Consider the following 27,836-nt stretch of genomic DNA (forward strand, 5'->3'; position numbering starts at 1 on the left):
TTTTTCACCCAAAGAGGGGATAGTGTAAAAGTCAATTATTTAAAATGCAAACAGAATTATTTTATTTTAAAATCTTTAGCCCAACATGAACTTAATTTTTATCCATTTAGATACATAAGATATAACAGTTTTCTGAATACTAAGTACTGACCACAGAGACCACCACTCATGAATAAGCAGATTAAAAAACCTTCATGCTGTAAACTTCCCTATATACCATATTCACAATTGAGGCCTCTAAAGCAAAATGTGAAATAAAAATAACCCAAAGTATCTTAGAAGTTTCTATTATAGCTTATAAATCAGGACACAACTCACAGTCAATATTCAGAGTAGAGAGTAAGTGCACCTAAATGTAAAGAATATAAAGGAAGTAAAGACCTCCTGGTGAGTTAGGAGACATGGAAGGCTATTCTACTGCAGATGATACTACAGATTGTTTATGTCCCCTCAGAATCCACATGTTGAAACCTCCTCCCCAACATGATGGTATTTGGAAGTACGGTCTTTGGAGGGTGATTAGGTCATGAGGGTGGAGGCCTTATGAGTACTGTTAGTGCCCTTACAAAAAAAGCCTCAGAGAGCTCCCTTGCCATGTTGACCACATAAGGTCACAGTGAAAAATGGCCACCTATGACCCAGGAAATAGGCTCTTACCAGACACTGAATCTGCTGGCACATTGATCTTGGACTTTCTAGCCTCCAGTACTGTAGAAACAAATTTCTGTCTTTTATAATCCACCCAGTCTATGGTATTTTTATTATAGGAGCCCTAATGGATAAGACAGTTAAATACCCCCCGAAATACAAAGAAAGCCAGAAACATAACCAAGATTCATTTAGTATAAATTCAAGAATTGCTAGACTTTGTTGATCAGCCAATTTGTCAGATCCATTCAGGTTCCCATCCCCTCCTTATACCATTCTCCTTGGGAATGTGTCTGAAGGTAACTTCCCCCTTTACAGTAATAGCCACAACCACAATTAAGAAAATAATAATACATAATGTTTATTGAGGTTTATATCATGCCAGGATCTATAAGCATATTACATGGATTATATCTTTTAATCATTATAACAACCCTATTAGATTCCTACTGCTTTATCCATAGTCTACAAGCTAGACAAAACTGCAGAAGGCTTCAGAGCTACTGACTGTTTGATCCAGGATCCAACTCCTAGTCTGTCTGATTTCATTCTCTTAACAACACATTATATTAATATACCTGTAAGTTATATCTCAGTTAAAAGACTGAGATAAAAATTAAAAGATATATATATAATATATATATATTTATATAAAAGATAAATATTGCACCAAAAAGTAAAATAATAATTAAATGAGAAAAAAATTGATTGGTACTCCATTCATTCACCAGTTAATTTTTTATCATAATGTGTGCCAAGCATTGTGCTATGGCATTGGAAATACTACAGTGTCATCATTATCATCATATCCATCACAGGACACAAATATTGTTCTAAGCATTTAACCTGCATTAAATCTTCACTATAATCCTAGGAGTCAGGCTGTATTATTACATCCCCATTTTATTTATTTATTTTTTTATGAAAACTAAGGTTAGTCATCTATTGAAACTGAAAACTCTTGACTCCTGAGCCTGGGAGCTTTATCTTGTTTTATGTTTACTTTTTCACTTTGTGGTTATCACACTGTATATAGATTACTGTAATATGTTTCATTTTGCATAAATATGTAACTCTTTGCAAACATTTTAATGCTATATATAATGTGAATAAATTAGAAAATATTCTAATTCATTATATGATACATGCTTTATTTTCTAACAGTTTTTTTAAGTGGTGTTGGAACATACCCAACTATTTGGTTGGAGAAACAAAGGGCGATTCTTGTGAACTTAAAATATGATGCCAAAAGCAGAATTCATAAAGGAAAATATGGATTCTTTTACAAAATAAATTTTTACCTTTTGCTTATTAAACATAATAAATATAATATAAAGATAAATGAAACTTGAGACAACATACTTGCAACATGTAAGTCACTTCCTTAATGTTTTTGAACAGTTAGGCTTGACATAAGCACCCTACATAAAAATGAAATCCACTCCTGAAATCCCTACCCTCTCCTTTTTACCTACAAGACAATTTCCTTAGTTTATTCTCTATTCCACTTCATTAGAATGTAAGCTCTATGTGAGCAAGAATTTCTGTCTGTTTTGTTCACTGTCTGTAATTGCAACACCCAGAACAGTTCTTGGCATCCATCTCTACTTAATAAAATGTTGTTGAATAAATTATAAAACTAGGTGGTATGATCTACTTTATGGTTAAAAACATTACTTTGAGATATTTATTTATTGCAACAAGTCTCTAAATATAGACACCAAAGTGTTACCATTACAACTTTTCTTCAATGAGTATATACTTCAGGTTAAAAAATAATTAAAACTATAACAAAGATGAGGAAGTAACTGTCCTTCAAAAAAAAAAAAAGCCAAGGTTTCTTTCTTATCACATAAGAAAGAGCAAAGCATTAGATTTTACCATTTTTATTCTACATAATCCTTTGCCGTTGTATACCTTTTTTAGAAGGACATGTCATCTTCAGAGCTTTTAGACTAGGAGTTAAAATCACACAATCACTGGGGTCACAAGCATACAAATTGTTTTAGAACCACTGAGGCATTTAAGAAAGGTAGAAGTATAGTTGCCCAAAGGGAAATAAAAAGCAGTTTGCAGTGACATAAAGATGGTCATTACACAAACAACTCTAAACAGAGCTGTTCCGGAGGCTCTTGGCTCCTGGGCAGACACAGTACCCAGGTGCTGTCTTTTCCCCTCTGCCAAGTACATCTGGGTTCAGCAGGTGTGACTGAGTGGTGGGAGGAGGGAAAGAAGTTAGGGTTGGAGGAAAGTTATCGCTGGTGGAGCTCATGGCAGTCATCACCAAGGCACTGGGGCAATTAGCAGATCAGAGGGCTACCTGCAGCTCCACAACCTGACGATGAAAAACCACCAAGTGCTTTGATTTTGTTGCACATACATTTCTTATCAACTCCTGATAATAAAATGATAGTCTGAAGCTTACTGTCTATCTTGCATATACAATTACAACTATTTTATTGTAATTTGACAATTTAAGGTAAAACCCGAATCTTGATTTTAAAGTGTTTATAAATTAGACAGAGATGAAAACAAGTTGGTAATTTATTTAGTCAGCTCTTAGACTTTGCCTCTACTTAAGTATTTACTGCTTTCTAAAAGTGTATCACTTGTGCCATAAATCACACGTCAATGCATCAGTGCAAGTAGATAAGAATTTAATGGGTCTGTTAAAGGAACACATTTTTTGTTTTAACCAGAGAAAGATTTATACACCAGCAGAGTTGTTTTTCATTCATGTTTTTCACTCCTTCATGCATGCAAAAACTCAGCCAACAAATATTGAGTGCCTACTGTGTACAAGGCATCATGTTTGGAGCTGGATATACCCATTAGGGAATAAAACAGATGTTCTCCCAGCCCCCATGGAGCTTGCAAGAATACATTACAAACAAGAGAGATAATAAGATAATAAACAAGTGATTATATAAATGTGATTTTCGAAAAATGTGTAATTTCATAAAAGAACGGTAATAGAAGCTAGTGACAGGGGTATATTGTTTGTAACTATGTGTATGTTGACGTCTCAGTACTTGGACAAGGTGATCACAAAGATTCTCTGAGGTTGTGCAGTTTAAGCTGAGGAATGATCTGGGAGCAGAAAATTGGAACACATAGAAGGAGACAGCTAGAAATAAATAAAGAAATAGGAAAAATACAGAAATAGAGACAGATGATGGTTTCAAGAAGATAGTGAATACTTCAAAGGCCCCAAAATAAATAAATATGAAAAAAAGGTAAGGATAAGAATTTGTACATTGTATTATTATTTAGCTGATATGTACATGATATTAAAATAGCAATAAGTAGCAGAATAACAATTTACAGTGAAGAAATCAGGTTATTCTGAGATTCTGTGGGCAGAGAATACATCATAATAGTAATGGTCATCATTCTGAATGCAGAATGAAGAAAAATATAAAGTAAAACTCCAATGAAGGCTAATGAAAAACAAAATTATGAAATAAAAATGACATAGATAAGTATTACTTGGTAAAAGGTGGTCTGACAGAAAAAATTAACCAGCAAAGCAATAGATTAAAAATTAAGATTGTATTTGCAAAATCAAAAAGTACAGACTAATGTGTGTGGTGTTATTTTAGGGAAGCACATCCCTGGAATTCTCTGTTGAGTTTTTGGCAAGCCTGTTGCATAAATATGTAGGCTACTTGGATAGATTCCAAATGACACAACTAAAATGATGAAAGGAATGGCTTACAAGGACAGATTAAAGGAAAAATATATACGACTTTAGCATCTCAGAAACTAAAGAAGAAACATTATGGTTTACAAATATTTGAAACATGTAAATTGAGGAAAAAGAATTCTTTGTATACAAGGTTGCACAATTCCGAGCATATTCAAAAGGAAAAAAAAAAAAAAAAAACACAAAAAAACTTCCCCTAGTAATAATGTTGTTTTCCAGTAAGAACCATTTGGACAAATAATCCAAGATGGGCAAGGATTAAGGCCACCAAGCAGATATAGACATTCCCAGTAACCTAAACTCTGCACACTTCAAAATACATAGAGGCCTATCTGAATAGGACAAAGTAGGACATCTTCCCATTACCCAACTATGCTTTAAATTTAGAAGGGATCCTTCCTCGAATTTAAGGCTTTTCTCTGCAATTGTACTAAAGTGAAAGGAGTCCTGGACTTGGGTCTACAAAACCTAGTTTTGAGTGCTTATCACTGGGAATATAATTATTCTGTCTATAGCTTCATCTGTCAATGGGGATAATAATAATTCACTAGGTTTTTGTGAGGTTTAAAAGAGCTGTTGCATATGAAAACATATTTTATGTGCTTGAAAGCATAGCTCTTAGTGAATATAATATATCAATTATCATAATGAACTCATTGTGTCAAAAGGTGTAGGATGAAGGCTGTCAAAGTGCATGATGCCTGGGACTAGGCTATTACCTCTGTCTTCCTGCTCTAGAGAAAATCAGCTCTCCTCTGAGTTACTGTCTACCCTGCAGCTCTCTTAATTGGTTACCGTTTTCTCTCCCATAGCTTATAGAGATGTGGCAGGAGTCCCTCTTGTTCTTCAGTGCAACTTCCTGAACATTCTCTCCTTCCGCTCAAAAAAAAAAAAACAACAGCAAAAAAACCCTACCCAATTTAAATTTCATGCCATAGATCTCTATTCCCCAATACTACCCCCCCCTATTATAGTTATTTCCTCATCTCTGTACCTCTCTCACTCCTTAAAGACTTCTGTTCCTGGTTCACTATCATTCTCTCCAACATTTCTCCTGGTATAATTTTTTGGGGAATTTCAATATCCACATAGATAATTTTTCCAAGTGTTTTGACTCTCCTCTTCCAATGATCTCGTCTTCTACCCACGTTCAACCATAACTCCTATGGTCATACTCCAAATTTATAATTATCAATATCTGTAATTATAGTATAATTACTGCAATGCCCCCATCACCTTACTCCTCATACCATCACTTTCTTTCTTGCTCATTCCCTTTTGGACCCACAACTCAACGTTTCAAATTCACCAGGATTTCCAGTGGATCCTATTACCTCTTGACAGAACTCCAGTTTTCTCATGGCCAATGAGGGGAAAGGGACGTTGGAAATTACCTTAGTTTGAGACCTAAAGAAGCAAAAATGATAAAAGCACGTGGGCTGAAAAATTCACAAATGGTTGAATACATCTTGAAATGGATAACCACAAAGATCGGGGTGGTAAAGAAGAGAGATAAGAAGAACTGAAAATTAGAGCAATGACAAGAGTGGGTTTACTGGGAATGAAGGGCAAGGAGAGGTAGAAAGACAGAAAATTCTGGCAAGAAATGGAAAGTCTGAGAAATGTAAAGTACTAGTAAATGAGCAAATCATGCGATGAGAAAGTCTAATGAACAGCATTGCCAGTAAGTACCTAAGAATGGAGCTGGGAATCATTAGTGTTGGGAACTTCCAGGAAGTTTAACACCAGAAAGAATATTAAAAGGGTCACAAGTTTTTAAGGGAACAAATAATAGAGAAAAAACAAGGTTCTGCAGCCTTTGAGGAAGTTCAGGATGTTGTGATGGTTAGTAATTGGCCCCAAAGAGGAAAGGAGATGTTATAGGCTGATGGCAGGAAAGTGTGAATGTCGCACTAAGAGGCAGAATAGTTTCCAACAAAGCAAGTAGTACACCAACTCCTCCTTCTCATCTTGCGGGTCCAAGAACTGAGAAAAAAGCACAAACTATAACTACATGAAGCAAAGTGGTATAGCAGAAAAGAGTAAAAGAGAAGCTGGAATCACAGTCAAGTTCAAACTCTATCACTGGTTGCTTGAATTATAGGACATGTTGAATTATAATTGATGTGACTTTTTCAAACCTCAGGTTCCTTATCTGTTAAATGAGATTAAGAATGCCTTTTCTGCTTATGTTTCCTAGAATAGACATGGAAAATGCTTAAGAAATTTTAACTATTGTTTTTATTGTTATTATTATTATTATTATTTTAGGGGAATACATATAATAAAGCATGTAGAGGTCCATTTCAACTATAAAATACCATACAGATGTACAGAAGATATTAACAAGGTGATCTCATATGATGTAATTTTCATTATTTTGTAAAATACTTAAAGTTAATCCAATTCTAGTTTCAAAAAATAAATATCTTGGGCTTCCCTGGTGGAGCAGTGGTTGAGAATCTGCCTGCTGATGCAGGGGACACAGGTTCGTGCCCCGGTCCGGGAAGATCCCACATGCCGCGGAGCGGCTGGGCCCGTGAGCCATGGCCACTGAGCCTGTGCGTCCGGAGCCTGTGCTCCGCAACGGGAGAGGCCACAACAGTGAGAGGCCCGCGTACCACAAAATAAATAAATATCTTGGTTAAATAACTCTTAAAAGTAACCAGAAGATATAATTTTCTAGCTGATATGGTTTGAGACCATTTGGTGTTTTAGTTTGGCTCAAATTTCTAATGGGGTTACACAGAAATAAAATTAAATGAGGATGGGATGTAAAGCAAATAAAATACCTTCATTAAACTAGCAGAAATAAAAACCTCGTTAACCTTTAAAATCACCATGTCCTACATTATGTATCTGTTAACGTTTAAAACCACTTTTTTGTACATAACATATCTGAAAATTACAGAGAAAGCATGCTCTTACATATCATACTGAATAACAGCGGAGCAATGGAATCCTAGAAAACCAAAATAAATTATAAAAATCATGTTAATAAAATTGAATGGCAAGGTTTTGAATCACTTCCCGAGTACTCCTCTTTTTCCTGTCTTCACTATTCATACTAATGATGCATTTTTCTGTAAGACACATTAACTCTTTCTGACCAAACAGAGCATACTCCACCCTTTATTTCTGAATGTGAAAAGAAAAGATGTATTGACACTTTACCAAATTAAATTTGAAAATTTTAAAAATTTTTTCCCAAGAAAATAAATATAATTTACCCCTTCCAAAATATGTACCTGTTAAATAGAAATTGGATATGATGTGTGTGTTTTACAAATAAGACTTAACAAAATATTTCCATGACATACAGGATGTGTCACTCACTGAAATACAGCATAGTTCAGTAGTTAAGAGAGCAGGCTCTAGATTTAAACTGCATCCTATTTCTGACAAGCTACTTAGTAGATTATTTATTTGGGAGATTACTTAACCTCTCTGTATCTCTCTTCTCATTCATATGTAAATAATAATAGTACCTGCCTCACAGAATCATAGTGAGAATCAAAGATGGTACTTAGAACAGGGGAACACATAACATGCACTAAATAAATACTACACTTACTAACTATACTTAAGAAAGATATCTGAATGAATGCTCCTTGTTATCTAACAAGATGCTTAAATAGACATAGTGGCAGTCCCCAAATAAAGAGAAGAAAGGAAAAAACAAACTGATGTCTGAAAAATTTTTGTTTCTAGATCAAAATTAAAGTTAGCTGGAAATGTTAGAACCTTGTACCTAACAAAGAAATTGATCACTCAGAGGTAGTTTTTCTTTTAACTGAAGATGCACAGCAAACAGCACTTCTTGTCATGCCTGCATGTTAATATTATGTGTTTAGCAATGCTCTTGCAGGAGTATTGAGAAATATTTTCAAAGTAGTTCACTCTATAACATATATTGTAAAAAAAAAAAAAAAAAAGCTAATATAACAAAGTGAGAAACAAAGCTTTTAAAGTTCCTGGGACTACTTTGGACTTATCTTTTATAACATACTGCTGTTTAAAATATTTGGGTATCTCTCACAGAACACTGACGGGGGCGGGGCGGGGAGTGGATAGCTCCATTCATTTGGATATATATTGAGTGTTTTGGTTTTGTTGTTGCTGTTGCATAGTTGTGTTGTTTGTTTTGCCTTGCACTGCTCTAAGCCCTGGCTCTGTAGGAAGCACAACATATGACACAAGAATTTATAAATAAATATGAAAGCATTTTGAATGGTAATTTGCATTTTGTTTGCCTATAGACAATTTCAAAATGGTGTTGACAATACAAAAGTTAAACTGTAGAAAGAAAAAAGATGAATAAACAAATAGGAAAAAGTGTGTGGATAAAATTAGAGTTCAATTAGCATTTGGAGCCAAACATGTGAGGGGAGAAGGGTATCAGAGATGTGAGCAAAGATTAGACTGATGCCTATAATTGGGAGACTGCTCTATGCTACTGGGAGGGATTCGCCAATTTATTTCAAATAAGAACATTCTCCAATGTTCCCACTTGACTGTCTCAGTCTTTTCTGCCCAAGGGTCATGAGCCCGTTTGACCTGGGCTGTCTTCATATGATCTCCAGTAGCAGTAAAATGTAAATGGTCATCCTGACCTCAGTACAAGAAGAGACTTAAGAGGATTATTGTGCATTCCCCAAATAAATGTCTTCATCAAATACCAAGCATAAACCTTAAAGAATGCATGGTGTCCTAACCCATTTGGAGACCGCTTTCAATCATGCACAAAATCATTTAACAAAAAGAGATTAAAACCTTGGCCTTTCTGTCTGTGGGCTGTTATTACTATATTAAATTAGTTTTAAAGAGACTGATCAGTTTGATACAGACCTGTTTTAGAAAATAGAAAAAAGTAAAGCTGAGATCTAGAGTCAATTTTCTTTCTCCATAGTAACAATCACATTCAAAAGTGCTTTAGTACTCAAAAGCCTTCACTTAAAATTCTTGAACTTAAATCCTCCATTCTACTTCATGCACTATTAAATCTTCTGTTGAACAAATCCTACACAGTTTCTATCAGCATAATAATGCATATTTTAAAACAAAATAGTAGTACCTTTTCTTCTAAAATATAACCAAATAATTAAAGGGCATCTTATCTGCTTTCTGAGCTCTACTTCTTTTCTACAAAATTGAGTCCTCTGTTTTGTAATTTGTACCTGCATTCATTACTTTAGGAGGAAAATCAATAAAAAATGTATAACAACATATTATCTGAAATGATGGGAAAATAAAGTTTCAAACAAGCACATTCTTCAGATATGTCTCTTTCACCTTTAAACAGGTTTTCCAAGCTTAAACATTTTGGACAAAATCTCTTCAATAATGCACATAGTTCACTGCCTTTGTATCCCCCAAATGTTGAACGTATTGCAGTGAGTCTTTGTCTAGGATGCAAGATCAATATTGGCATCAAATACAAGCATATTCTCTCACAGGGTAATGCCTTTTGGCCTTTAAACATAGCCCCTCTCCCACCCCAAATAAATGTCTCTAGTTTTTTACACTGTAAGGCAGCTCTGCTTTTACATATACTTTTTCAATCTCCTCTTTGTCTAACAGAACAGCTGCTATGCTTTATTGCTCTGATTAAGTATGACCTATTACCTCATATGTCTTTAATTTTTTGAATTCAGTTTATAGAGAGCCCAGGAACTTAAAAACCAAGAGAAATAGACTTTTCTATATGATTTAAGGCCGAAATGCATTATCTATTTTAGGTGGTCAGGAGTTTTTGATGTTTTCTCCTAGGTTCTCAGCTCTGTGCTACAGGCAAAGCAAGATATTTCTCTACAAGTGGGGTGGATATAAGTTATTGCCCAGTTGATAGTTTTAGGCAGGACACTGTGATCATATCAAGGTGTAAAATCCTGAGTTGCTCCATAATTCAGATCCTAATTTATTTCTGTTTATGTTTTAAACCTCAGGATTTAGTAGTAGAGGCTTTACATTTAGTAGTAGAGGCTTTAGTAGTAGAGGCTTTTTTTCCTCACAAGAAAGCAAATTGCAAATGCCACAGTGTTTTGGAGATATCCAACCTTTTAATAATGATGACAGAATTTTATAGTGGATGCTGTGTCCTAGTTGCTATCCAGCAAGGAAATGTTGGGAGGGGGGTTATTTAAGGAGGACTCTGACACAGAAAGGATACCACTGGAGACAGACTGCTTGACATGATATCAGCGACTTTATAAAAAAACAGAGAAAACATTTAGAAATGGTGTGATGGTGAATCTGTAACACTGTTTTAAGGGCTATATCAGCAGATGCTAGAACTTCTGAGGAATGGTTATCAGTTAAGGATCAATTAGAAGCAAATAATGTCAAGTCACTGACAGCTACTGAAACGATAGTCACATACATAAGGAATAATAACTGGCTTAAATGGGTAATGACAAAACTTTATCATGTCATTTAGTCTCTTTTGGCCACGTGACTTAAGTTAGAAACTTACAAGTTTCAGGAAACATACATTTTACCATTGTGACAGAAAAGGATAAGTTGTAATCTCCTCCAGTACTTTAGATCTGTACATATAAATAGTTGAATATACATCCATATAAATCAATATAACAAGTACTTACTTCTGTGTATAAAATTTACAGTTGATGTGGAGAGTAAGCTTAAAAGTATGCCAAACATTTCAGTAATAATTGTTTTACTACAAGCTCCTCATAGCTCTATGTGCATTTCCTTGGAAGTTACTCAGGAACCCCCTGAGAAATAATGGCTCAACCTCGACATATAGTTACTTGTGTGTGGCAGTTAGAGCAACTCTGCTTCCAAGTTAAAATCCTGTGTTACAAGCAGCAGGTCCTTACAACTCACCCTCCCTCTCTTTCTCGGGGGAGCACTGAAAACTTTAATAATACCAGTTTCACAGAGAGTAGAAAGTCACTTTATGTGGATTTGCAGATTAACATTTACTACTTTACTTCCCCCGCCCACCACCCAACATCTTTCCTTTAAAAGATCTCCATTGATTACCCTGACACCTGCTGGCAAGGGCATAGTCGATTACCCTAGTCTACTTTTCCCTTCAACAATCCCCCCAAAGCAAAGATTGTTTAGAGGTATTTTCAGTAACAATTAAGTGGTAATTCATTCAGTGTAAGTATTTATAGTACTTAATTTTTAGCATTATCACACAACCATGAGAAAATTTTCAATAATCCATTCCACATAGCCAACAACTTAAGCCTTTATGTATAAATACATGTTTGCTTTGATTAACCAAAAGATATTGTAATCATTATATGGGCTGTGATTTAAAAAAAAAAAACATGCTAGACATCTTCATTAAAAGACAGGTAAGAATTAAGTAATAGGAATGGCTTGGCTTTGGTTTTCTACTATTTTTTCATCATAATAACATCAGTTTGCAAACTACTTAGGAAATAAACTCAAACTCATATAAACTCATAGGAGTAAACTGATTAGCCTGAGAGAAGCCATACCATTAATTACATATTTGCAAAATTTGCTGTTTGTTTCTCAGTACCCAAGCATTCTGATTTACTCTGATTTGAACTGAGTTCTGAAACCTGCACTGTTTTTCGTGGGTTTATTTGGCAAGGAATATAATGAACCTACTACATCATAAATGATACTCAAAGCTATTGGTGCCTGCAAGCATGTTCAGTAAACAAAAAATATAAGAATTACTTTCTTAGGCTTTAGTAGGAAAATCTCAGATCAGGTGGGTTTTCAAAACTGTACACAAATGATAACATATACAGTCCATTCCATTATTGAAAACCCTTCAAAAGATGAAAAGTTTTAAAAATATATTACCTAATTAAAATTTTTATCTTAATTAATATCAGTGAAATTAAGAGTGTGGACTACTAATTTAGACTCTAAACACTGTCAAACTTATACTTTGTAATGGTTTTGAGCAACCAAGCTTTTTTAGTCTAGTCATGTATATGGTATTTTCATTTTGTGAGAAGGAAAAATCATATGTATCTAACAAGAAAGGAAAATTTTATGAAAATATTTATAAAAAATACCCTACATCCTGAATACATGTTTTATATAAATACTGATCTTAAGATATTTGAGAAAAATACAAGAGAGTTTTAATTTAGAGAAGAGTTCAGAAGTAAAATACATTTGCCTGGTTTTGAAGATCTTTGTAAATTCAAGACTACAGAGGGGAGAACAGACCATTTCAATTTTTGTAACCCTTAATTTGTATTATTATAAATGTTTTCCCCAAACTATATAAATTTAAAACAAAAGTACATTTCAATTCTAAGAAAATATTTCAAAAATAATTAGAAAAAACTTTTTTAGGACCAAAAGGGAAAAAATGTGTTTTGTATCATTACAGTGGTCAGGGCTTTGCATTAGTGTCAAACTGTACCAGCAGGATACTTTATCTTCAATTACTTATTATTTTTAATTCAGTATTTCAAATTATTTTTTTTAATGTTTCACCTGGAATCTGCAGCTAGCATTTATTTTTAAAGTACAAAATTAATGATCATGTAAATCAAGTAATGAAGACACTAATGTGTAATAATTTTTTTAAAGCACAGTAACCTGTTATTTCAGCATCAATATTGCTATACTAATAAGAGAAGCATGCATGGGTGTTTTTACCTCGAGTGAGATGTTCAGGTACTAATTGATCCCCATGTAGAATTAACTAAAAATTGCCATTGATTTAAAAAGGAAATGCGAACGCCAATGATTCATAGTATTTAGAACATGTCTAGACATTTTTAAACAGTGCCATTTGCTTAAAGACTTCAGACACAAACTGCAAGCACAGGGACAGATTGCATAAGATGTCACGTGCTTGCTGCAACTGTATGCATGTAATTGGATTTTTTAGAGCAACCCATAACAATGAATAATTTAAGAGTTAATGAAATATTCAATCTGACTGATCCATTGGTTTAATTTTAAAATAAAAACGACTAAGAAAAGGAATTACATGTCCTTATCAAATCCCAGTCATTAATATGTATAAATTACAACCCACACAGGGAAACACCATTTTATAAAACGTATACATTAGACAAATAACATCTGGGGAGGTGGGGTGGGAGAGGTGCAAGGTAAATTCTCATCGTTAACACTGGCCTCAGTAAGTTTGTTCAAAGTTTAATTGTTTGGAGATGTCACGCAAGCTGTACTGCCTTTCTGCAGAGCTGAGGGAGAATAAATTAGAAAGGTGCAAGTTTAACAAAAAGAGCTCGTGGAAAATGGTCCATTTCTTTTCTATCCCTCTCCTCACAGGCTGTCTGGACAAAAAGAGAAATCTATGGAAGAATGTGGCTACACGCTGCCCAGCATTGTCTAGGAGACGGAAAGAGAGCCCAGGCAACACACCAAGGTTGGATTGCCTGGCGGAGTAAGCTGTGTCCTAGGAGTGTGTATCTTTAGACAGCAGAGCTTCCGGCTGCAGCGAGATGGGACTCACCGCGCCCGAGGGCTCCAGCAACCAGACCTAGGGAGGCTAGCGCGGCACACAGGTTAGATACACTTTCTCCTCCTCCACCTGCGCCGCCCTCTGCCTAGGTGCCAGGACTGATGATGCAGGCGATGTTGTCAAGGAGTAGGTGCCTGTGAGTGGGTGAGTGTGTGTTTTCTGTTTGGGGTGGGAACGGAGGCGGGGAAAGGAGGAGGGGAGGGGAATGCCTGCCGTTCTCCCCCTCCTTTCCTGCTGAGGGATCAAAGTGCAGAAGGAATCCAGACGGGAAATGAAAGAAAGGAGAAATATCGGTAGTGGAAGCACTGTCTTTTTCGTATAGCTGGGGCAGTCCGCGGTGCAACTACAGAGCCATTACCATTCCTTAACCTTCAGTGGAGTGGCTGGCTGCCTCTGCCTGATAACTGGAAGGGCACATAGTAAACGCAGGCGAGGCACACACCTACTCGCAGGGGGAAATAGCCACATTCTGGAGGAGGGAGGAAGGCCGAGGAAAGGTGCGGCCTGGATAGCTACTGGTAGGGCACCGAGGGCATCTGGCCAGGAACACCCCGGCTTCTTAGGCAAATAGTAGCCCAAGAGTTCACAATTTTCCTGTGAAACAAATAGACGGATGGGTGCATGGATGCATGGTGTAGAATATTCATTCAGCGTCTAATCTCAAATGGATCTGAGTCAAAGCATTTTTTAATCCAGCCACCTTTTCTGAGAGGCACAGCATTTTAAACCCTGTAGTGTACTCAGCTCTCCACTTGAAGCAGCCTGCGGAGGGTTTCATTACCCACTGAACGCATAGAAGGAGCCGCCTGTGTATGTGGGCGCAGAAGGGACTCGGGTCCGCCTCGAGCAACCTACCCAGAGTCCCTGCAGCTCCTCCTGCCCTTTCCAGGCGCCAACTTCAACCCCAGCTCGAGCTTAGATGGAACCAAGATCAAGGCTTGTATTGACAGGCCATCCTTCCCAGGAACCTGGAAGCCAACTGCGCAACTCACCAGGAGACTCTTCAAAGTCCTGTGTGTTTTTTTTTTTTTTTTTTTTTTAACAGACTGGTTTATTTCATGCAATTCATGAAAACCACCACCAGACCCCCTCTTACAACTTTTCCGCTCTTGGGCGGGGGCGCCAGGGTTGTCTCGCAACGCAAGATTCCTTATTACCAAGAGTTAGTTAGGCTCCTACCAGGAGGGAATGCTGAGCAAAGCTTGAGGCCCTTTGGGCTACAGGAAGGGCGGGTTCCTGGGGTTTTTCTGCTATTGGTGCTGCGCCTCCAGGATGGGGAGATGGGAGAAAGCCGAACTGACTTATCAGACCCGTCTCCACCGCACCCACCGCCCAAACTCCCAGCACCGGGTTCGGATTTGCAAACAGCCTGGCGTGGACCGGGCACCAGAGCACAGCACTCTGGAGGCGGGCAGCCCTATGGCACTCTTCCCCTTCCACTCTTCCACTCCCGGGGCACGCTCGCTTCGCTCGCTTCCCTCGCTCCCCAGCGAAAGCCCCGTCTGGAGCCGGGAGCCGGCATCACCCACACTGCCCAGGGAGGGTTCGCGCGGCTACCCGAGAGCCAAGTAAGCCCTGGAAGATCTGGTTTCCCTCCCGCCTCCCCTGCATCCCCGTCCTTCCTCGATCTCATCTGGGTACCCCACACCCTCTTCCCGGCTCAGCCCCGCTCACTCCTCTCTGACTTTGCGAGCACTTTTCCTGGACACGCAGGGCAGGGCGCAGCCTCCTCGGTGCTGCCCACGGCGCTCGCCACCCCTGGAGCGCCCGGGGGACCTCCTCCAGCCCCCTGCGCAGCGTTTCCCAGGAGACTCTGCCTGTCCCGCAACCGGCGCCCGGGGCCGTCGCCTCACCTTTGCAGAACTGAGGGACACCAAGGCTGAGCCCAACCAGGAGCCAAGCAGCCACCGAGCGCTTCATGATCCCGTCTCTCGGACGTGACCCAGCTGGTCAGGGGTCCTAGTGGAGGGTAGTGTCGCTGAGGCTGCACCGCAGGGCAGCGGCAGACCCCGCCCCGACAGAGGATTCAAGAAGATGTCTTTTTCCTGCAGCGTCTCCTTAAACAAATTCTTGGAGAGAGCAAGAAAGAGTGGTGACCAAAGAGAGGAATCTTTCTTCCCCTTTTGCCTGCGCTCCGGGGCGCTGGGAGGTGGGCGAGCTCCCCGGGGAGTCGCCAGCGGGCTCAGCCTCCTCTGCGGGTGGGTCCCAGCCGAGGCGCGGCGGGCGGGGCTGGGCGCCGGCTCCGGCGGCGGCTCGGGGTCACCCGCGCTGGCGGACCAGCAGACCGTGTGCTCTGCTCGAGCCGCCGCGGCCGGCTGCGGGGCTTCTGACTTAAGAGAACAATGAAGCGTGAGCAGGCGGGGAGCGAGGGAGCGAGAGCCGAGAGCGCACTGTGTACAAACAGAGGCGGCGTGCGTGTGAGCTTGAGCCTCGCAGGCGCCCGCCCGCCCCGCGCGCCCCTCCTTCCTATTCCCTCCAGCAGCCTCCCCCTCTTTCTCCTCCCCCAACCCCCCAGAGGTGGCTCCTTCTGCTGGAAGAGAAAAAGGAGACAATTGCAGCCACACCCTGGCACCTGCCACCACCTCTGAAGTTCCTACAGTGCTTGTACCTTCTGCACACACACCAGAGACCCCGGGGTTAAGGGAAGCAACCCTTGGTGTCTGAGATTCTCTTGGTTTCCAGCACTGACTTTATAATTAACCACGTTAAGGAATCCCCTGAAGTCCCGTTCTCAGTATAGCCAGAAAAAGAAGTTAAGAGATTTTGAAAAGTGGCTTTGGGGCACAAAGCTGCCCGAGAGACAGAAAGCTGCAAAGTGAATTGTCTCGGATTCCAGGAAATGCAACCTGGTCAGCAGCCAGACTCTAATCAGCTAAGACAGGGCTGCTCTGCTGCTGTTCTGGTTGCACTTTGGTTGGCTCTAGGGTTGGGGAGAAAGCCCTGTGGGCTCATCTGTCCACCGGGGCAAAAAGGTGAAGGCAGAGGGCAAGCCAGTGGGAGGCATACATCTCCTCAAGGAGGACATCTGTTTCAGATGAGAAATAGTGGGGCGAGTTTGGGGACCGTGCAAGAAAATAAAAGGCAAAGACAGATTCCTGAAGCATCACCATGGTAGATCAAATTTCGCTGCTACCCACCAAAAGCAATATAAATTGACTGGCTTTTGCAGTCAAAGTGGCTGAACCAAACTACAGCCCATGGCTTACAGTAGTGTTTTCTCCTCTGTTTTCCATTTAAAATATTTGCTTAGGGTACATGGATTCAGCTCTGGCAGTTGCAGGTACCAAAATGAAAAACAGCCTTTAATTTTTTTTTTTTCTCCTTCTAGAGGGAGGTAGGGAGACAGAAACACCAACAAAGAAACATTGAAGGAAACACTCTTGAAGGCAAAGATTTGAAAGGAGAATGTACTAAGAAAAGGATAGCAGAGAACAATTGGTCATGCAATTCACCTCCTTTTGCCTCCTTGAGTCCTTTAAACTTCAATTTCTACCTTCCTTTGGAATTTGAAGTGAGATCAAGGATGTAAGGCTGATGGAAAAATAACTGCATAGTGCCACTGAGAAGTTAAGGTACCGCTGGCAAACAAACAAAAAAACAACAGCAACAACAAAAATTATTTGAAAACAAGGTTTGTTCAGATCTCATGTTTGGTGGGGGTACAAGAACATTTTTAAAAAAATGATTTTGCTAAGGGAAAGAGGAAGAATCATTTATTTACATTCTGTTTTCTTGCTTAAAGCCACAGATGTTAGTTTAAGGTACCATTGTCCAGAGCTGCAGCAAAGCAGTTTTAAACAAGCAAATTCCAACTTTCTGTCACATCACTGTTACTTAATTTTAAAAGTATGCTTTTTATCAGTCATGTAGTGGCATGTCCATCATAAAGTATCTCTTTAACTTTTTGAAGTGAGATGTTTATTATTAGTTTTAAGGTATTATTTCTAAAACATGGTACTGAATCTCAAAAACGAACAGATACACACTACTAAATGTATGATAGGTAACCAACAAGGACCTACTGTATAGAGCAGGGAGGTCTACTCAATATTCTGTGATAACCTATATGAGAAAAGAGGCTAAAAAAGAATGAATATATGTATTTGTATAACTATCACTTTGCTATATAGCTGAAACTAACAAGACATTGTAAATCAACTATACTCCAAGAAAATTAAAATAAATAAATAAATAATAAAATAAAATCAGAAACCAATGACTCTGTGATAAGACATTAAAGAAAAAAAAGTGTGCCAGGAGTTTTGTTTATTTTCCTATTTACTCCCTGTTTATTTCCACTTTTCTGATAATATATGACCTCGGTAGGCATGTTAGAAAGTTAAATAATTTTTTTGGCAACAGTGTATGTTACTAAAATTTTCTTTCTTTTAGTTTAAGTTCTTAAAAAAAAAACTCCAGGAGAGCATAAAACTACACTAAAATTCAAATTCTATGACCAAATGCCTAGAATTGTGACTATAAATCCCATTCTGTATTACCTGGTAGTCGACTTGTAAAATATGTTGCCAGTTTAATACCTCTACTTTCTTTTTTTTTTTTTTTTTTTTTTTTGTGGTACGCGGGCCTCTCACTGTCGTGGCCTCTCCCGTTGCGCGGAGCACAGGCTCCGGACGCGCAGGCTCAGCGGCCATGGCTCACGGGCCCAGCATGGCTCACGGGCCCAGCCACTCCGCGGCATGTGGGATCTTCCCGGACCGGGGCACGAACCCGTGTCCCCTGCATAGGCAGGCGGATTCTCAACCACTGCGCCACCAGGGAAGCCCACCTCTACTTTCTTAAGTCCCATTTCCACTCTAAATTTGATACATAATCTTAGATACATACCTCCCTGTACATAGTTGCCCTTTTTCCCCACTTACTGATAATCATCATGTACTAATAAGCCTTTCATTTTGAAAATTCCAGGCACTTTACCTAATTTACAGTTATAGGACTCATTTCACTCTTACTAAACTCATATACAGCCTGTCCAGAAGTGGAATATAAGAAATGTTAAAGGACCACAAGAAATAGACATTTAATAAAAGGAAAAGAAAAAGGGCGAAATTCTGTTAAGAATTTTTACCTCACAAAAAGGACCTTTACTAATCACATGTGATCCAACCTACAGTTTTTGTTTGGTTTTTTTTGCGGTACGCGGGCCTCTCACCGTTGTGGCCTCTCCCATTGCGGAGCACAGGCTCAGCGGCCATGGCTCATGGGCCCAGCCGCTCCGCAGCATGTGGGATCTTCCCGGACCGGGGCATGAACCCGTGTCCCCTGCATCGGCAGGCGGACTCCCAACCACTGCGCCACCAGGGAAGCCCCCAACCTACAGTTTTATAGCTTCTCCAAATATATGCCTAGAGCATCAAAAATGAATCTATACATCACTTGCAGACAGCAGGTCCCAAAATATTTTCTGCAGGCTTACTTTCCCCAAGATGTTAATGGAGAAAAAAAAAGTTTCATAGTCAAATAATTTTGGGAAACATCGCCAATCAAAGCAGCCTCTTAAAGATTCATGGTGAATGTTAGCATATTAAAAACTTCGAAAGGTCCTGTGATTAAGAAACTTTTTCAAAAGTGTTAATCCAGCATTTTACAAAGTTTGTGGGGTTTTTGTTTGTTTGTTTGTTTTGTTTTTTACTAAGGTAAGCTTTTTCTCTGCACACCTGTTAACATATTGTATTTAGTGCTATAAGGAAAATAACTTGGGAAATGTTGTCTGAAAATAAAGCAGAATAAAGTATCAGCAAAAAAAACAAAAAAGAGACTGGAAAGTTTACCGGTTTTCAAGAACTATTCTTATTGACTCCTTGTTTAGATTCTGGAACAGAACATGTCTGAATTGGAATACTGTCTCTACCACTTTAACTATTTTAACATATGCAATTCAGTTAATCGCCAAGTCTCAATATTCTCATCTGTAAAATGGAGTTAGTAATAGTATCAAACTCATAGTGGTAAATTATTGTGGTTACAAAAGGGCCTAGGCCAATAGTGGGCACACGGTGCTGGTGATGGTGATGATGATGATGATGACGATGACAGAGACAATAATCACATACAGAATTCCAAAAGAATTTTCCTCAATAGCTGATTATCTCAATTTCCCATCCCCCACCCCCATTACATTATCTGAAAAAAAAAATTTTAACTCATCTTTTAATTTGTCAATCAGCAAATAAAGGTAGCATTTTATATTCCTGTAATTATTGAAAGATATTTATAAATAAACTAGATATAGGAAGCGTCTTAGATTATTTGATCAAATTACACTCAGTACTACTATTAATTTAAAAAATCATTTTGTGCTTAAAAACTTTATTTTGCATTTTGAAAACTCTATTTTCTTTAATATCCCAAACGCCTCTGAATTAAAATCTCAGTATTGTGAGATCCAAAGCAGAAAACCCAGTCAAGCCCACCTGGATTTCTGACTCACAGAACTGTGGGCTAATAAATTGGTGCTTTAAACTGCTAAATTTGTGATAACTTGTTAAGCAGCAAGAGAAAAGTAATACAGTAAGTCACTATCATCATCCCTTTTTTAGAGATAAGGAATGTGGCACAGGTTGGTTGGTTAAGTAAATTGCCTATGGTCTCAAGTTACTGTCAGTCTGAATCCAGAAACCACTTTACTCTACTGGTAAAAATCATGGAGGGTCAGCTGTATGCTAAACACTAATGCCTTTTTAAATATATTGCTTCACGAAGTCATCCCAACAACATTTATGAAGTAAATATTATTATTATTTCTATTTAACAGTTGAGGAAACCAAGGATCAAAACATGTAAGTAATTTGCCCAAGATTAAGGCAGCAATGAGGGATGGAGCCAGGAGCCATGATGTGAGCTCTGGTTTGATTCCAGGAGCAATTTTCATAACCATTATGCTGTAGCATCTATTTAGTCAGGGGTCTAACTTATCTCATTCATTTATATTTTCAACTTAAGTGGCTATAACTGTAATTGTCATTTTTTTAGTACAGTCTGCATTCTCTTTGACCTTGATTTATCATTTTAGAGTATACTTTGCTTGAGTGTAGAGTTCCAAGTACATTTTAAAATTCTCTAAAAAATTTGCATAACTCATAACACTTTTTTTCATTGCTTTCCATAAACACCAAGCTAATTCTTTCCTTCAGTCCTCTGTTCATACTGTTGCCCCGATCTGAAAGGACTTCTTACAAATTCTACTAGCTGAATTCCTGTCTCCCTGTCAGACCTCCCAAATTATTCCAGCACCACAGAACCACGATTTCTTAGAATTAGTACTTCTTATTTTTTTCTAGTTGTTTCATTGGTGCTAGCCTTTTCTTTCCAAATAATTACAAACGGATCTTGCCATGAAGATAACTGCATTCCCTGGATATAGCTGAATGTTATGTTCTAAACTTCTTCAGTCTTTCCACTATGAACACTAAGGAAAATTCAGTTTTAAAAATACACATTTTATACCAAATTCAGAGTTCCCAGTATTTCCCTACTTGATTCCCTGATGGATGCTGTTTCCAGAACATATGCAGAGCCATTACACAGGAGTGAGCCTTTGCCTTCAGAGTCTGACCCTGGTAAGAGAAATTTCTGGTGCCTCTAATTACTTCCCTCCAGTTTCCTGCTCAACCCATTGAGTGACTTAGTTTTCAGCTCCCTAAAATATTTTTTAATAACTAATACATGTACATAATAAAAGCTCAAAGGTACAAGTGGGTGTACAGAGAAATAAAGGTTTCCTTCTTGATGACATTCCCTCCTTACACAGGGATGCTTCCCCAGGGCCAACAGCTGGTAACTAGTAGCTATTGCTGTGTATTCTTCAAAAGATATGTGTATATATACATACACACAAACACACACCTGTGCACATGTGTATATATAGAGTATTGTACACATGTTCCTGAAAAAAATTGCTAAATTATACAAACATTATGTATCTTACATTTTTTCACCAAAAATTATATATTTCTGAAGTTGCATCAAAGACTGGCATAGTATTTGCATAACATAAATCCTTTTTGATAGACATTTCTTTCCAATCTTTTGTGATTGCAAGCAACATTGTGGTGAATGCACATCTTACACACGTGTGCAAGATAAACTCATTAGAATAGACTACTTGAAGTGGCACTGTTGGTTGAAAATTGTGGGCCTTCCCTGGTGGCACAGTGGTTAAGAATCCACCTGCCAATGCAGGAGACACGGGTTGGAGCCCTGGTCTGGGAAGATGTCACATGCTGCGGAGCAACTAAGCCCATGCACCACAACTACTGAAGCCCATGTGCCACAACTATTGAACCCACACACCTAGAGCCCGTGCTCCGCAGCAAGAGGAGCCACCACAATGAGAAGCCCATGCACTGCAACGAAGAGTAGCCCCTGCTTGCCGCAACTAGAGAAAGCCCGCGCACAGCAACGAAGACCCAACACAGCCAAAAATAAATAAATAAATAAATTTATAAAAAAAGAAATGATTGTTTAAAAACTAATACAATAAAATTGTGGTAGATATTGCCACACTCCCATTCATAAAAGATGTATGAATTCATCCTTCCACCTATAATACATCAGAGAACTTGTCTTCCTTACATCTCGGATGATACAATGTGTTTGCAATTTGCGGTCTTCTCAATCTTGCAGATGAAAAGTTGTATCTCATGGTTTTGCATATTTTTTGAGTGGTTTTAGGAACTTTTCACATATTTAAAAATAATTCACATTTTCTTTATGTTACCTACATTTCATGTGTTTTGCTCTTTTTTCTACTGGGTTGTTCACCCTTTTCTTGATTGGTAATCTGCATATAATAAAGAAGTTAGCCCATTTTGTGTCATATTTATGACAATTTATCCAGCTAGTTTACAGCTGCTTTGTTTGATTTTGCTGTGCTAAAATGTTTTATATTTGGAGTGATGAAATTTAACCACCTTTGCTCTATGATTTCTAGGTTTTATTTTTTTGGTAAGATAGACCCTCACCATTCTGAGTTTATAAAAATACTCTCATATATTTTCTCATAGTACTTTTATGGATATTATGTTTTCATGTGTGTATTTACAATTCTTACTCAACTGAAATTTATTTTTATTTTTTAATTAATTAATTAATTAATTTATTTATTTTTGGCTGTGTTGGGTCTTTGTTGCTGCGCTTGGGCTTTCTCTAGTTGTGTCAAATGGGGGCTACTCTTTGTTGTGGTGCATGGGCTTCTCATTGCAGTGGCTTCTCTTGTTGCGGAGCACGGGTTCTAGGCACATGGGCTTGAGTACTTTTGGCATGTGCGCTCAGTAGTTGTGGCTTGCAGCCTCTAGAGCACAGGATCAGTAGTTGTGGTGAATGGGCTTAGTTGCTCTGCAGCATGTGGGATCTTCTTGGACCAGGGCTCGAACCCATGTCCCCTGCATTTGCAGGCAGATTCTTAACCACTGGGCCACCAGGGAAGCCCCATAGGTATTTAATATTTTTATGTACTTATTTAAATTTTTTTCAGTTATATTTTGTAACTGGCTGTTTATAAGAAGGCTATTTGTGTGTGTATGTATGTGTGTATGTATATACTTATATTATAGTCAGTCACTTTATCAAAGTCTTTTACTGTTTATATCAGTTTTTTTTAGTTTACTCTTTTGGATTTTTCACATATACAATTATATCATCTGAAAATAATATTCGTTTTACCCCCTTTTTACAGATTTTCATAAGTATTTCTTTTCCCCATGAAATTGTTGTAACTGCTGCCAAATAAATGCTAAATAAATGGACACACTTGTACTGTTCCTGACTCTGATGTCACCATTCTAGTGACCTTTTATGGCACAGCACATGGCCTCTGGTCTCCTGGGTCCAGGTCAGGTGGTACAGTCATTTTCTATATACCAACATTTGCTCAAAAAATAACTTTAAGGGGTGAAGACATTACTGTCAGTGTAGAAAGGAAATAGTGTTTATGAATGTACAGGATATGATAAAAAGAAAAATGATGTTTTTGTTAGCAAGAGAGGCTTGTGAAGATTCAGCAGGATTGGATGTCGTAAAATTTGAGGTTGCATTTGACAGAAATCTGGAATGCAACGTATGTCTTCTGATTTAAAACAAAATGATAAAAAATTCTTTTGTGCCCACCATACCCATAGCTATTTAAATATATGGTTAACTGGCGGGAAATGATAGTATAACAGTCCAAAGGACAATTTTAGACTATTTCCTCTTTTATCTAGTTTTCATTGGCATTTCTCTCTCTTTTTCCCTCCAGATATTTATTTATTTAAAATGTGCAAGACTTCTGGTTTGATACATCAAGCATAGTAGTTGGACCAAAACTAAATGAAACTTAGAGAAAAATGTTTCTGTCTCCATAAACAAATGAACACATAAGATCTTCTTTGATTTTCCTGGTTCCAAAAGACTATAACTTATTGAGAAAACTCTGTCAGTAAAAATTTTTCACAATCACTGGTTCATCAAAAAAAAATAGAAAGTTCAAATGGAATATATGCAATTTGAAATACGGTATGTTTCCTCAGCCATGGGGAGAATAACATTTGATTTCATGTGTTTAAAATTGACATTGATTCTGTTACTTTTATCTGAACACAAAATACTCCTAGCACATTTCCTAACATACACAGTAATTTTAAATACTTCACTAAAATATCATGCATCTCTCATATTAAAGTTGTAATTTGTCTTAACTTATTGTATTAACATAATATAAAATACTAGATTAAATATTTTTAACCCATACTTTTCCCATACAAACCTATACAAAACCACAATGCCTATATTAAAGTTGGAGGATTCAGGAAATATCATGGTTCTCACTGTGAAGAAAATTATAACATCTTGACCTTATGCCTTTGAGGGTGAGCAAAACAAAACAGTAATTTAAACCAAAAGATTTTTAATAAGGTTTTGAAAACACAATGGCAGCATGCCTTTTTTTGTTTTATTGGATGATCTTGGGAACTTTAATTCATAGGGAAGCTTTTATTTTCAAGAACAAAATCATAAAGCATATATAAAAACTATGAAGCAAAATTTCACCATTGTCTCACTAAATCCTTAGAGAACTGAGAGATTTATAGTTTGATTCTAATCATTATATTTTTCTTAAGGAATAATATATAGGAATGCAACTTGATTTGTAATGCAATTTATGATCTGAAATATAATGAAATGGATAGTTCAGATTGAAAAGTTGCAGCTGGTATAGTAAAAACCCATTGTAATATGGGCCGTCAGTTATCTAATCACCAATTAAAAAATTAAAAAATTAACTTTCCACTTAGCTGAATTATTATTTACCATTTTATTGTAAGGAATGCATTCCTGAATGTTTTCTATAAAATAATGTAATGAAAAAAATTAACATGAATTTGAAAGTAGAGATTATAAAGCAACCTAAAAGTCAGGGCTTTTTTTTTTTTTTTTTTTAATGATGAGTTTAGAGGATACCTGAAACTGTCAAACTGGAGATGAATAAAGTAAAAGTGTATTCAGATGGAAGGAAGGTAGGTACTCTTGCCAAAAAATTTTTAAATTGCATTTGTCTAATTTAAAAAATAAAATTAACAGGAATATTGATATATAAACTATTTTCTAGTCTTCCTATATGAGTAGGATGTGTGTAGCGTGAGGGGTGGAAATGTTTCTAGTACTGTCTATGGTGATCTGACTCAGCATCAGCTGAAAACACCCTTGTATTATTTTAACATTTTCCGTTCCTGTATTAAATAATGTGTCACTCTGGACTATGGCTCAAGCTGGTGACTCATTTCTGTCCCTGACTCTGCCTGGGAACCTTGAGCAATGACTGAAAAGGCCCAAAAATTTTCCCCTTGGAAGAGCCTTGGTTTTGATAACTTAAGTACATAAACTATTGATCTGCAACTTTTAGCCAGTTTACTTAAAAGAAAAGGAATTGCTAGTCCCTTTACCTTTAATATTTTTAACCGTAGCAAAATCTTTTATTGTTTTATCTGCTTTATTTTCTACTTTACATATATTTGTATTATTATAATATTTCTTTTGGCTTTTTTAATTTTTCTTTTTCAAATGCAGAAGAATAATCTTATGAATTCTCTCAATAGCTTACATCCCTAACAAGGGAGGTGGCCGGTCCTTTTGCTTCTAATTAGTTCTGTAAGATCCGTTTTTAATGCTATAAAACAGCTCTCCTTTTTTAATCCCAGATGGCACCTTTGCCCTAAAAGGCAGTCTTGTGGAGGAAGTGAGTAGTACAGAGATTAACTCCCTCCTCCTGGCAGTGGCTGGCACTGTTGGCTGAGGATTCCTTCCCACGGGAGCAAAAAGCACCAACTCATAGACATCCCAGGGTAACGACTAGAGTATTGTTGCTTTCTAATTTCTAAGATCATTCAGTCCTTCATAAAGAAATCTATGAATTAAAGATAACTTCCTGACAGTGACCAAGCCTTACATTCAGCCCACAGTATGGGCTGAAAAGGAAATTGGAAATCTCCATAATTCCTTTTATTTTATTTACTTTGTCTGGCACTAAATAACTAAGCAAATCTAAATAACTCTCAATGCTATGAACTTCCAGTGGCATTCTAGTCTGACTACAGCACCAGAGGTGTGCAAACGCGAGCAACTGAGTAACGGATAGAAGCACATGATAAACTGGCTAGTCTCTGCCCCCTGCAGGAATCTCCCAAATACCTGAAGCTGAGAAGGAAGATATAGCATACCTCTTTGTATTAATCTTTAAAAAGAGTAGTGATTCTGTCCCTAAGTCCACTTAAACAATTTTGTGGTTAAGAGGTCTAACAAAGGAAGTTAATTTCTAGGTTGATTTTTGTCTCTTCTTTGAAGACAGACAAAGTAGAAAAGGAGGGTGGAGGAAGCAGGGAGGGAATGCAACATCCTCCTGGAAAGACAGGGAGAAGTATTCCTCTCTAAGGTTAAGGATATCCTCATGGATACCTTCTGATATCTGGATAACTGGAGCTCAGAGTACACATTGGAATGTCAGAGGTTGGTGATGGCGAGGGGTAGGGGTGGGTGAGTGGAGGACAGTCCCAGAAGGGCCCGAAGCAGAACACTCAGCAGAAGTTAGGAAGCGAAACACCTGGATAGCACATTACAGGAAGCAGAGGCCTCAGCAACCATGAGAGAAGAAATTGAAAAAAAATCAGAAGTGGGCATTAGCCTGCTTTTCACTTGCATCCTAAAAATAAAAAGATTTTAATTATTTTCTGCTTATTAAATTTCATTCTTCAGAATAAACCTCTATTAAGAATTCTTGCAAGCAGGAGTGTTGGTTGTCTAGTATAATTTGTTTTCCTAAACTTTAATTCATCATTGATATGTCAAGAGAAGTTTGATTCTCTCAGAAAAAAATGTCCAGATGTACTATGCACTTATGTCTTCAGATGAAAAGGAAGCTGTTTTTGCATTGATCAGCTACCTCACAGAATTAGACCAACATAAGGGGTCTAAACATTATACCCTATTTTCTTAATTTGAAACATCATCTAATAATATTTTTATCCATTAAATTTTCTGATCAGTCTGTTTCTTTGATCAATCTACAGAGTTAAACTCATGATGACCATTACCAGCTCCTCTGTCACTTGGTACTATTTTCCTCCTCACTTTGAGCTCTAAGTGTTTTCAGGAGTTAAGGCTGTCTCTCACTCACTCTCAGTTAATTTCTCTTGTATCAGCAATGAAATCTACTTGTGGGATGTTCAATCACTCATCTATCATACATTCTTAAAAGTATTAATTTAAGGCATTTTACTACACAGTTCTGTTTAAATCACTAAATCACTAAATTTAAGATATTCTTTTGTTGACTAGGGTTACTGTGCAGCCCAAATATTCCAGTAACCAATAGGTCTTGACTAAATTCACCAGAATACACCCCCGTACTCCACTTATACACCCCTAACACTGGTCAGCCAAGACTACACAGTCACTTGAACCCAACAGACATTGGAACCCATTCTGCTCCAGACACCAGCAACAGCACAGTCTTATTAAGGAAAACAGAGC

General features: G+C 37.7%; 1 protein-coding gene across 2 annotated transcripts in view; it reads right to left on the minus strand.

Annotated features, from left to right (window-relative positions):
* Window positions 1–16,256, minus strand: part of EDIL3 (EGF like repeats and discoidin domains 3) — a 439,395-nt gene extending 423,139 nt beyond the window's left edge. Inside the window, exon 1 of one of the 2 annotated variants that reach the window (XM_059061090.2) lies at window positions 15,668–16,256. In XM_059061090.2, coding sequence (XP_058917073.1) covers window positions 15,668–15,734 — 67 coding nt within the window. In that variant the 5' untranslated portion in view covers window positions 15,735–16,256. The remainder of the gene's footprint in view (window positions 1–15,667) is intronic. The other variant, XM_059061089.2, reaches the window with a different exon arrangement.
* Window positions 16,257–27,836: the final 11,580 nt, after the last annotated feature.

Source organism: Kogia breviceps, chromosome 4 (genome assembly GCF_026419965.1).
Source record: "Kogia breviceps isolate mKogBre1 chromosome 4, mKogBre1 haplotype 1, whole genome shotgun sequence".
In the NCBI taxonomy this organism is placed as follows: Eukaryota; Metazoa; Chordata; class Mammalia; order Artiodactyla; family Physeteridae; genus Kogia; species Kogia breviceps.